The 12,150-nt window shown below is 33.9% G+C and overlaps 1 protein-coding gene across 12 annotated transcripts in view; it reads left to right on the forward strand.

Annotated features, from left to right (window-relative positions):
- RPAP2 (RNA polymerase II associated protein 2) overlaps window positions 1-12,150 on the forward strand; it is an 83,531-nt gene that overhangs the window by 5,247 nt on the left and 66,134 nt on the right. For 11 of the 12 annotated variants that reach the window (XR_003434351.1, XR_003434354.1, XR_003434353.1 and 8 more), the window contains exons 3-6: window positions 2,578-2,692; window positions 4,267-4,365; window positions 4,574-4,639; window positions 6,638-6,726. Coding sequence is in view for 4 of the 12 variants with exons in the window: in XM_027114326.1 (XP_026970127.1) it covers window positions 2,578-2,692; window positions 4,267-4,365; window positions 4,574-4,639; window positions 6,638-6,726 (369 nt within the window). In the remaining 8 variants the exon portion in view is untranslated. Of the gene's footprint in view, window positions 1-1,430; window positions 1,537-2,577; window positions 2,693-4,266; window positions 4,366-4,573; window positions 4,640-6,637; window positions 6,727-12,150 lie in introns of all 12 variants that reach the window. The other variant, XR_003434352.1, reaches the window with a different exon arrangement.

Here is a 12,150-nt window from a genome sequence, read left to right on the forward strand (position 1 = left end):
CTACACAAAAATTCACCAATTTTGATAAGTTTTTTTTTTTAACGTAAGCTGATATGACAGCTGTCACATACAATCTAACAAAATTGTTTCGAATGAAGTTAAAGACAACTAAGTGCTACTAGAGCCATCTTATGGAAAAAACCTAACAAACCTTTTGGCCAACCAAATACAAAAGTAAAGTTTAGTTAATAATTATAACAATGTAATTTGCAACTCTCTTCAACATGGATCTGACCACAAGCTTGAGATTATATTTTATTCTAAGCACTATGATTTGAAGAATATAGATAAGCTGAAATGTATTTTGAGCAGATCACGCAGGATGATGAAACAATTAAAAATCCTTGGGGTAGCCAACTAGTTGTTGAAAGGAGTGATCCTTCATAAATTTATTCCAACTGAAAAATACTTCTACATTCAATCCAGGTGAATAGTATTAAGCCAGAAATTAAAGAGCTTTGCAAAAATATAAAACAATTCCCCTCTTCACAATAAATTTTTCATTTAAAAATATGTTAAGCGTTTCCCTGGTGGCTCAGTGGTTAAGAACCCACCTGCCAATGCAGGGGACACGGGTTCGAGCCCTGGTCCAGGAAGATCTCACATGCCGCGGAGCAACTAAGCCCATGCACCACAACTACTGAGCCTGCGCTCTAGAGCCTGCAAGCCACAACTACTAAGCACATGTGCCACAACTACTGAAGCCCGTGCACCTAGAGCCCATGCTCCGCAACAAGAGAAGCCACCGCAGTGAGAAGCCCATGCACCGCAACGAACAGTAGCCCCCACTTGCGGCAACTAGAGAAAGCCCGTGCACAGCAACAAAGGCCCAGTGCAGCCAAAAATAAATAATAAATAAATTGAGTTTTAAAAATATGTTAAATGTAATGGGTGCATTCCTATTAAATGAATTAATAAATGAACGCTTGAAATTTTTCTCACCTTTAATCCTAGTATGGTAAGTATCAACAGTTATAATCTATATAAGCGAAAGCTAAGAGTATAAAGGAGCACTGAAACCAAAAAGTTTGAGAACCACTGCTGTACACCACACTACCTGTCATTTGGGTTAGAGAGCAGCAGTGAGACAGGGCTATCCATGGGATACAGCTGTAGGTATCCATCAGTTAAGGAGTGCGGCTGTTCCTGCACGTTGAGGTGATTAACTGCTTAAGTTAGCAACTCCTAATGTACATTCTGTTCTGATCTTAGTATATGACATAGCTTTTAGTGGTAGGCAGCAAAATGAGAAAAATAAAATAATGTTTGTCATAAAGCTGAATATATATATTCAATACAAAGAACTGTTTTTTAATCTCTGTCCATGTCTTTTTTACATATTTGATGTAAGATTGGTCTTTCTGAAATGGTGGGAGAACAGGTGTTAATTGCAAGTTTCTTCTTGTTTTAATGTCCCTATTTGTCCCCAGCTGGCAATCTTGTGTCATTTCTCCAAATTGTTTTTGTAAGACATATTGCTCCAGGCCAGGAACTAGAGTCTAAAGTCTTGGAAATCAGTGAAGGAAGGGAGAAAAGGTGAATACATTCTAGGTCCAGGTATGAGAGCCTAGTCAATGTCCAAGAGGGCAGCAAATGTTCCGGTAGGCAAGAAGAAAGTAGTGTAGGAAAGGAGCAAATAAGTCACCAAGATAGTTGGTATCTTTGGTCCCATGGCAGTGGTTCTCAGCCCTGTTACACGCTAAGATTATCTGGAACACTTAAGAAAACACCAGTAACCAGGCCCCGTACTCAAAGATTGTGATTTAATTAGCCTGCAGTGGGACCTAAGCATGGTATCTTTTTAAAAAATCTCATCAGATGATCCTAAAGTGCAGCTAGACTTGAGAACCACTGTCCTAGGGCCATTGTTTGATCAGATAGCCTCTGCTTTTATATTCATAATGTGTATTCATGGGGCCAGCAAAGGCTGACAGAGTCCCACTGGTGCGAGGATAAGGTCCAGCCCTCCTAGGAAGATTGTTGTTTTCCTAAACTATATAGTCATATCAATATAGTTGTTTAATAAGACTTTACAACAAAAGTAAGTAAATACTTCTTTGCAAATATGACTCTGTCCTGTCAGACTGGGCCAGCCACTACTTAACTTTTGAGAATTAGCACAAAGAAATTTTTACTCACAAGAACAGCCGAAATCCTCTTTTACCTCTCCAGTCACTTCTGATTTCTAACGATTTCAGGGGAAAACCTCCATTTTTAGGTACACACAGGAGTGATTGAGTATAAAATCTAACTGGCAAAAAGATTTCCCCTCATTTTCTTTTCTGTAGGAGACTCTAAGTTCTTCCTTGTCCTCTGAGCTCTGGAAGTCAAATAATCCTGTTGTTATGGCAGACATCAATGTGTGCAGTGTAACAAGTAGCTTGTTTCCTTTTTGAAAAGTATTGGATTGAAAGAAACAGCATTTAAAAATATACATTTAACTTAAATAGCAAAATAGTAAGTTGTTAGTGTTGTATTTTAAAATATAGAAAATTAGCTATGCTAAAACTTACAAGTAGAATAACCTTTATAACCTTTATAATATGTAAAAAAAAATACATATTTTTTTAATTTTAGGAAAGCCGAACTGGAAGCAGTTGTCAGAAAGAAGATTGAGTTTGAGAGAAAAGCTCTACGTATTGTTGAACAGCTTTTAGAAGAGAATATTACAGAAGAATTCCTAAGGGAGTGTGTATGTGTTGATAAATTATTACTTTTGTTGTATAAGATCTTTAAATATGTGTAATGTGAAACTTCTTTACATTATTGAAATCTTTGAATCTATTGTCAGCTACATGCTATAGAATTTATGCATTTAAAAATAATCAACTATTATGCATTCCTTGTTTTATAGTGACTTTAAAATGCACTAAAGAGAGATAACATGCATGTTTTACCCCTTCGTGCTAGTTCTTTTAACCAGTCTGCTAATCTCAACCGATTTTCATTGCTTTGCACTGCTGATCCCCATGTCACTTTTCATATTCTGTATGTTATCCTATTTTAGTAATGGAAGATCGTTATTTTTGTTAATGTAATTTCATTAATTTTGATATTTTAAAAACCTGAAATATAGACCATTTATAGTTTAACACATAAGAGAATTATCATCTGCATTAAAAAACTTTTTTTGTTTTCTTTAATGGCTTATTGCATTAAAAACTTGAATGGAAATGTCTGTTATATCCTCATAATCCTTAAGAGAAAAAAGAAATGGAAAATTAAAGCTCAGAAATTTTATTGCAGAAATAATTCTTAGTGTGGCTTAGAGATTTTCCTAAACAAGAGGAATATAAATATGACAGTATTTAAATTCATATAGGTAACTGCATCAGAATCTCCATACTTGATGACTTTAAAGACAAAGACAGACCAGAAATGGTTTGTCTCAAGAACTGAGATTATTTCAACATGAAAACGTCAAAGGAAAATATCTGGCATTAGCTTATAACTATCACCTCACTGTTCTTTTCAGAAGATAGAAGATTTTGCACAAAAATTTGTTCAGGAATCACAATGACACCTTTAGTATACTTTGTTTTTGAGATTGTGCTTTAAGAAATAGGTTAAATTATATCCTATTATTTTATTTGGTTTATTTTTGAGTAATACTTTTTTTATTATTATTTAATTGTTTTTGACTGTGTTGGGTCTTTGTTGCTGCACACGGGCTTTCTCTAGTTGCAGCGAATGCGGGGCTGCTCTTCGTTATGGTGCGCTGGCTTCTCTTGTTGTGGAGCACGGGCTCTAGGCGCACGGGCTTCAGTAGTTGTGGCTCGTGGGCTTAGTTGCTCCGTGGCATGTGGAATCTTCCTGGGCCAGGGCTCGAACTGGTGTCCCCTGCATTGGCAGGCAGATTCTTAACCACTGTGCCACCAGGGAAGTCCCAAGTAATACTTTTTTAAAATAAAATATACTATCAATATTTTCCTTTGATATAGCAGTCACTGTAGCATCACTTCTTCCTCCTTTCATGAATTGTATAATCTACAGGGATGCACAGTCTACCATGGCAGAAATTTTTTGGGCTTTGTGGGTTTTTTTTTTTTAATAATAGCTAACATTTTCTGAGTACTTAGTATGTGTCAAGAAGCGCTTTTTGAGTACTTTTCCTTTATTTTCTCTTCTGATTCTAACATCAAACCTATGAGATAGGTACTGTTATGATCCCTGTGTTTTCAAATGAGATCAGTAAAGCTTAAAGAGCTGATAAATAAACTTTTCCAATAATCTGGTGGGGGAAATGCCCCTCTCATTTCTTTATAGGGGAAGTTCATCACACCTGCTCATTATAGTGATGTCGTGGATGAGCGTTCTATTATCAAACTCTGTGGCTATCCCTTATGTTGGAAGAAGCTAGGAATTGTAAGTAACTACTTTTTTTTTAACATGTAGACTTTTAATTTTTATATTTAGCAAAATACTGTGTAGAAAGAACAATAAATGAAACAGGTCATGAACTAATGATGTGGGTTAGCCAAAGATATGATATGTAGATGACTTACTCTTGTTAACTGTAAAGTTCATGTTTATTATTTGAATTCTTTTGTAAGCTATATGTTCTTTTCTTTAGGTACCAAAACAGAAATATAAAATTTCTACCAAAACCAATAAAGTCTATGATATTACTGAAAGAAAGGTAAGTTTAAAGGCTATTTTCAATGTGGCAGTCAATTTTTAATATTATACTAAATGGAATTCTAAAAATATCTGTTTAAAATCTTGCCTTTTAGAAAATAGCCATGTTAAAAGTTTTTCATTTATAAATATTTCATTCAAGGTGTTTAAAAAAAACCTCTTTGCTTACACTTTACTTAATATGTGAACTTTTAAAAATTAAAAATGCATATTGGCACAAATTCAGGCGAGTGAATCATAGGACAGAGTAGAGCGCCAGAAACAGACTCACTGCTTATGTGGACACTGGACATATGACATCAGGAGTATTTTAGATCAGTGGAGAAAGGATGGATTTTTTTTTAATAAATTGTACTGGCATGATTAGTTATCCATATGGAAATAATGAAAACTGACACCTATTTCAGTGTACATACAAAGATCAATTTTAGGTAGATTAAGGACCTAAATGTAAAAGAGATACCTTTTCAAAGACAGTATGAGAGAATATCTTTATAAACTTGGACTAGAGAGAATTTCTTAAATAAGATAGAAAACTATAGACCATAGAGGAAAAATTGATACATTTTTTTACATTAAAATAGAAAACATTTGCTCATTAGAAGTTTCTTTAAAAAGAGAGTGAAAAGATAAGCTACAAATCAGAAGGAGTTATATTTCTCACATGTAACTGCCCATAGATTCCTAACCAGAGTACGTCATCTATAAGAAAAAGACAAAGACTTAATTAAAAAAATTTTACGGAAGGAACTTGAATGGCTAATGAATATATGAAAAGATGCTCAGCCTTATCGGTAATCAGGAAAATAGCAAATGAAAACACATTGAGTTACATTTTTACAGTCCCCAAATTAGCAAAATTATAAAAACCTGACAGCATTAGTAACTCTGTATACTGCAAGTCAAATAAAAATTGGTACAACCTTTTTGAGCAACTGTTTGGCAAAGTCAAATTTACGCATTCTTTGTGACCATTCTTTCTATTCTTTGGTATAAATCCTTGCCCATGTGCACAAGTATATATGTGTATAAATGTTCCTAGTAGGATAAACAAAATATGGTACATACATAGAATGGAATAATTATTTGACCTTGAAAAGGAAGGAAATTCTGACACAAGCTACAACTGAATGTACTTTGAAGACGTTATCCTAAGTGAGATAAGCCAGCACAAAAAGAAAAGTATTATATGGTTCTACTTATATGAGGTAATTAGAGTAGTCAAATTTATAGAGACAGAAAGTAGAGTGGTTTTTGTCAGAGGAGGTGGAAAAGGGGACTTATGGTTTAATGGGTGTGGAGTTTCAGTTTTGCAAGATGAAAAGAGTTCTGGAGCTAGATGTTGGTGATGGTTGCAAAACAGTAAGAAGGTACTTAATGCCACTGAACTATATACTTAAAAATGCTTAAGATGGTAAATTTTGTGTATTATACCACAATTTTTTAATTTAAAAAATTGTTATTAAAAGAAGGTGCATAGTAACATTGTAATGATAACAAAAAATTACAAACAACTCAACTGTCCTTAAATAGTAACTAAAAGGCAGTATACTTAGGCAATGGAATATAATACACAGTGTAAATGAATAAGCTATAGCTACACAAAGGAGTCTAAAAAACATAATATGGAACAGAAGAATACAAGAATACATAACAATATGATTCCATTTAGACAGAGTTTAAAAATAGGCAAAACCGAATGATATATTTTATAGGATATGTATGTAAGTAGCAACACTAAAAGAAAGCAAAAGAATGAATAACACAAAATTTATAATAGTGGTTACCTCTGGGGAGTGTGGAGAGTGATACCATTGGGGAGGGATACATAGAAGCCTTCAGAGGTACTAAATCTTACTTCTTACCTTGGGTGGTAGATTCATGGGTTTTCGTTTTTTTCTGTGAACTACATATTTATGTTTTATATTCTCTTCTGTACATAAGTTGTATTTCACAATAAGAAAAAAATAATTTCCTAGTCTTAAAATGTTCTTTTCAGTGTTTTTGCAGCAATTTTTGTTATAAAGCATCGAAATTTTTCGAAGCACAAATTCCTAAAACTCCAGTGTGGGTTCGAGAAGAAGAAAGGTAATTTAAATCATTATGTATACATTTGTTCATAAATTCTAATAATTTCTTTCTATTTTTTGAAATATGCAAAAAGTAGGTATAGTTTTCTTTGGAATGCATTTACTGTACACATTTTAATTGTGGGGAAATGGTTATATTTCAAGCAGAGCTTTTGAGGATTTTACACTTAAAATCAGAAAATTAATACATACAAATGTTATGTGTTTGCTGTTTTAGCTTTAAGCATAAAATCTGAACTTTGCTTCCTATTGTGATAGTTATTTCTATTAATTCTGTTAATATAATCCTGGGATAAGAATTATAAATTTTTTCAGAAGGTACTGGATTTTGGGATCCAACTGAACTCACTTTGTTGTTAAGAAACTATATACTAATGTTAAAAAGTTCAGGTTACTAATTTATTTAATCTGTATTAAAAATCGGTACAATATAAATTTAAAGAAAGCCAATTTAGAGTCATTTTTAGCAAAAAAGTTTATAGACATTCCTGGGATTTTGCCTTGTGAGAAATGTTTAAACATTTATAACATTTTATTAGTTGCTGAATTTGAAAGAGAATTTGTTACTGAGGGGAAAATTACATAATATTAAAAAAGTAACAAAAATTATTCTTATGTAACTGAACTGTATTGTCTAGAAATTCCAAACAAAGGCTTAAATTAATGAGATAAAGTCTCAAGTAATTCATGTTTGATAGAGAATATTGTAACAACACAAGGCAGGGTTATTTGGGGTAAAATAGGATCTATGCTAAATAAACTTAAAGTCTTATTTGATACACAAGTAACGTGACACTATGTTCAACTAGCATTAATTTTACTGATGGCAGTACCTTTGCAGACACCTTTGCCTGCTGCTCCAATTTTGTGTGGTTCAGAATATGTAAAATATACTACAGTATGGCCTTTGTTAATTGAATTCAACATAATGGAGACTAAATTGCTCATCATTTCTCTAGCAGCCTATCCAACTTTCTTGTTTGGAGGATAAAAGATTGTAGCATTGTCCAAAGTGACTGGGAAGTTAAGAGCACCTTTCTAACTATCACTTTTTCTCTTTCCTTAACATTTCTTTCACCAGCGCTGCCCATTATCTCCTCAGTCCTAATGACAGTGACATATTCCATTTCCCAGTGTTAAGACTGGTGTTTCCTTGAGTTGTTCTTAACTTTGCTTCCAGAGATCTCTACTTCTTGAAGTTAGCTCTCTCATTTAGCCCATACTCATATCTGCTTCAAAACCATTTATCAAAGCACCTTTGCTGTCATCTCTGTTTTCTTCAGATATAGTTATTGGTACTTCCTTCAGCTAATTTAAAACAGTTCTTCCCTCTAACCTTTTCCCAAAATCTTACCATGCTCTCTTAAGAATGCCCACTTTTTCCCAAAGCATGAAGCTCTGTCATTTTATATTTGTAGTTCTTGAAATTCTACCGTATCTATATGCCCTTTCTTACCTCACTTAAAAAAGAAAGACGAAAATGACCTTGGTTTCCCTAAACTAATCAATTTAATTTACATTTAAAGTGTATAGCATGCTCTTACTACCCAGCAGGCTACACATGTGTAAAAACCAACCTGTGAGTTTAAATTTAAATCTCATTGGGATGACAAAACAAATACACATGAGTGAAACAAGTTTGTACTTATTCTAATGGGAACCTGTAATGTAAGTTAGTGAGGATAAAGCATTGCATAATGAAAAACTGTAAGCAGAAGTGAGAAAATAAACTCATAGGAATAGGTTGGTATTGGAAGTAGATAGTGAGAACATTAGCTCACTTGAAATAAGGGATATGTTTGGGAAAAAAATAGAAAATAATGATACGTATCAAGGAGCCAAGCTAAGTTTGGTATATCTTCAAGTCCTGGGGAGATATCAAGTGTTTTTGAATAGAATTTAGTTTGGCATTGGTGTATAAGATGAATTAAAGAGAGGATCATAATGAAAGAACTGAAAGGGTCCTTAGAGAAAATTTAATCCAACCTTATTATCAAACAAGCTCAGAAAGACTAAGTGTATTTCTTAAGCTAGTGATAGATTCTGAACAAGGCTAGGATTCTTTCATCATATTCCTCTTGATTGGAAGTAACCAGTGAGTAATCTATAAATATACAATTGTCACATTGTACATAGTGTAACTATAGCCCTTATTTATGTATAATACTTGTCTGTATATAATAACCATGTCAGTATTTTTCATATCTGGATGCGTCAGTGTTACCTTAATTTCTAAATTCTTAGGGGCAAGGATTATGTCAGTTTATCTAATCCACTAGAGGTCACTGTGTTTTCACAGAGAATGTTTGATATTTTTATGTGTGCTAATGATCAGAATTCTGGAATTCAGTATTCGTTTAAAAAGCTTGTCTAGCTATTGTACATATAAGCTCTACAGAAATGTGGTATTTTAAAGAAAGTCTGTTCACATATAGTATGGGGTATAACATTTGTAACCTATCTTCTTTTAAAGGGGAAAAATGGCTTTTTTTTTAGATGGCAGCATTAAGTATTTAATGCAGAGATATTTTTATTAGCTTAGAGTGAGTTGTAATAAATAATAAGCTATATCACCATCATAATATTAAGTTATAATTTTATTAATATTACTATTTTTATTATAATTTAAAAATAAGAATAAATTTTAAAATTCACTCATAGAATTAGTTATTTTATTGTAATGACTTGCAAAATCTTTCTTTAATTGAAATATAGTTGACATATAGTATTATATTAGTTTCAGGTATACTACATGGTGATTTGACATTTTCATACGTTATGTAATGATCACCACAATAAGTCTGTTAACCATCTGTCTCCATACAAAGTTATTACAATATTATTGAACATATTCCTCATGCTATACTTCACATCTCTATGGCTTCTTTATTTTATAACTGGAGGTTTGTACCTCTTAATCTACCCTTCACCTATTTCATCGACATTTGTTTGTTCTCTGTATCCATGAATGATTTCCAAAATTTTTGACCACTGTAATAAATGCATTTTACATTATCCACCACATACATAGAACTGAAGCAAAAGTTTTAGGAAACAGTTTTTATCCTCACTACATGAAAAGCCTCTGATATTTTCTACTCTGTTGCTTTTTTGAAATGCTGGTAGCAACCCCCTTAATTGGTTGGTCCTGATCTGTAGTGTTTGTTTGTTTGTTTGTTTGTATAAATTTATTTTATTTATTTTATGTTTGGCTGCATTTGGTCTTCTTTGCTGCACGTGGGCTTTCTCTAGTTGTGGCGAGTGGGGGATGCTCTTCATTGCAGTGTGCAGGCTTCTTATTGTGGAGCACGAGCTCTAGGCGCACCAGCTTCAGTGGTTGTGGCATGCAGGCTCAGTAGTTGTGGCGCTTGGGCTTAGCTGCTCTGCGGCATGTGGGATCTTCCCAGACCAGGGATAGAACCCATGTCCCCTGCATTGGCAGGCGGATTCTTAACCACTGTGCCACCAGGGAAGCCCCCGATCTGTAGTTTTAAGAGCACTGTTTTGTTGGATCTAGCTTAGATTTTTAGTTGTTTTAGTGTAAGAAAGTCTGTTACCAGCGCTGAATCTTATTTTCCTCATTGGTAAGTAGAAAGTTGCATTTAACCTTAGTTCCCTTTAGTTCTAATGTTTTACAATTCTAAGTCAGTCAGTGCTGCTATAGTGAAAGTTTTCTAGATAAGGAAATGTCTCATTGATAAAAATGATGAAAATTAAAATGATCAGTATAAGCCTAGGGAAATTTATACTACCTTGTAGAGAAGTCTGTCTCATTTAAGGGTACAGAATACAGTATTAGAATACAAATTACTGACTAAATAAATTTGAACTCTTCAGTCTGTAAAAGATAAAGACTGATAAAGGATTGAATTAAAGTTTTTAAATTATGAAGAAAAAGCAAGAATTTTTTTTTTTTTTTTTTTGGCGGCACGCGGGCCTCTCACTGTTGTGGCCTCTCCCGTTGCGGAGCACAGGCTCCGGATGCACAGGCTCAGCGGCCATGGCTCACGGGCCCAGCCGCTCCGCGGCATGTGGGATCTTCCCAGACTGGGGCACGAACCCGTGTGCCCTGCATCGGCAGGCGGACTCTCAACCACTACGCCACCAGGGAAGCCCAACCAAGAATATTTTATATTTTATAGTATGTCCAGAACAACTTGAAGTTTACATCTTTAGGGACACCATGGTCTTACATACCATTTGGAAATAGAATATTCAATTTGACAATTTAACTCAATTTGTTTTTTCTTACATTATTGTGAAAGCTAATATAAATTTATTCACCAGATTCTAAAATACTAAAAACTAGTAAAATTTACTATAAGATACTATTTTGTACCATAATAAACTCACTACCTCTTTGGTAAAAACCTATAAATCAATTTAAGAAAAAGTTAGACAAATTCATGAATTCTAGCTCCATACTTCTGTTGAGGCTTTGGAGTCAAAAAGGGTCTTCATTTTCGTTATTAAGGTAAAAATATCTGGAGTATATCTTTAATGTCATGAATAACAGCAATGCTTTACACAAAATGTCTCCTGATGCTCTGTCAGAGACAAAACATTGACCATGACGCAGTATGATGCTTCTCATGTTGTGAGTTAGAAATTTTTCACCCACTTGGTGGCCAGAAACAGACCACATACAGTTTTGTTCCTCTGAGACGGTATGCTTGTTTAGGTAGTCATATAGTTACATTTATAAATCCTGTTTGGTTGACTGTAGGCTCTGACGTTGTTGAAGGAGGGAAATTTCTTGAATTGTAACATTAAAAAATCAGGAGTTAAAGCTGAGAAGGAAGGGCAAATGTTTAGATTCAAATTTTGATTTAAAAGATGAAATTGGGGTGAATGGTTAATGCTGACAGAGCTAAAAGCGCCATCATGTGGCCCAGAGTAGGGGATTTTCACACATGCTTCTTAGCAATAAACAGTATAATCTTAGAGGTGCGGAAGCCAAAAACCTCTGCAGAACAACTTCTATAACCTCTTCCTGAATAGTGTTGCTTGGTAGACAGAATAAAAACTTCCTGAAACAGGTTTTAACATGTTTCATATTGTATTTGAAAAATTCCCACCACAGGGGGGAATTGTATGTAGCCTGCTGCTTCTGTTGGTTTATATATAATACACATATTCTAAGTGATACACACACACCAAGGTCTTCTGGTGTGCTATTTCTAGTTTTAGATGTACTTTGCTAAAGTTACAGTTAATCATCTGATTTGTACTTTAGTGAAAATAATGTGAAAATGCTTATAAAGAAGAGCTTGAAGATATTCTTTAACTAAGATAGTTATTTATTTTTTAAATTGAGCTTATCTGAATTAAATGTCTCAGGACAACGTAAACTTTGAAAGGAATGGAAGATACTTAACATTGATGAGAAATGGTAGTTTTAACAAAGAAAAAGCTTTTGAAT

The sequence above is a fragment of the Aethalodelphis obliquidens genome, unplaced genomic scaffold (genome assembly GCF_003676395.1).
Source record: "Aethalodelphis obliquidens isolate GAN/ISIS:26980383/991018 unplaced genomic scaffold, ASM367639v1 scaffold13, whole genome shotgun sequence".
NCBI lineage: Eukaryota > Metazoa > Chordata > Mammalia > Artiodactyla > Delphinidae > Aethalodelphis > Aethalodelphis obliquidens.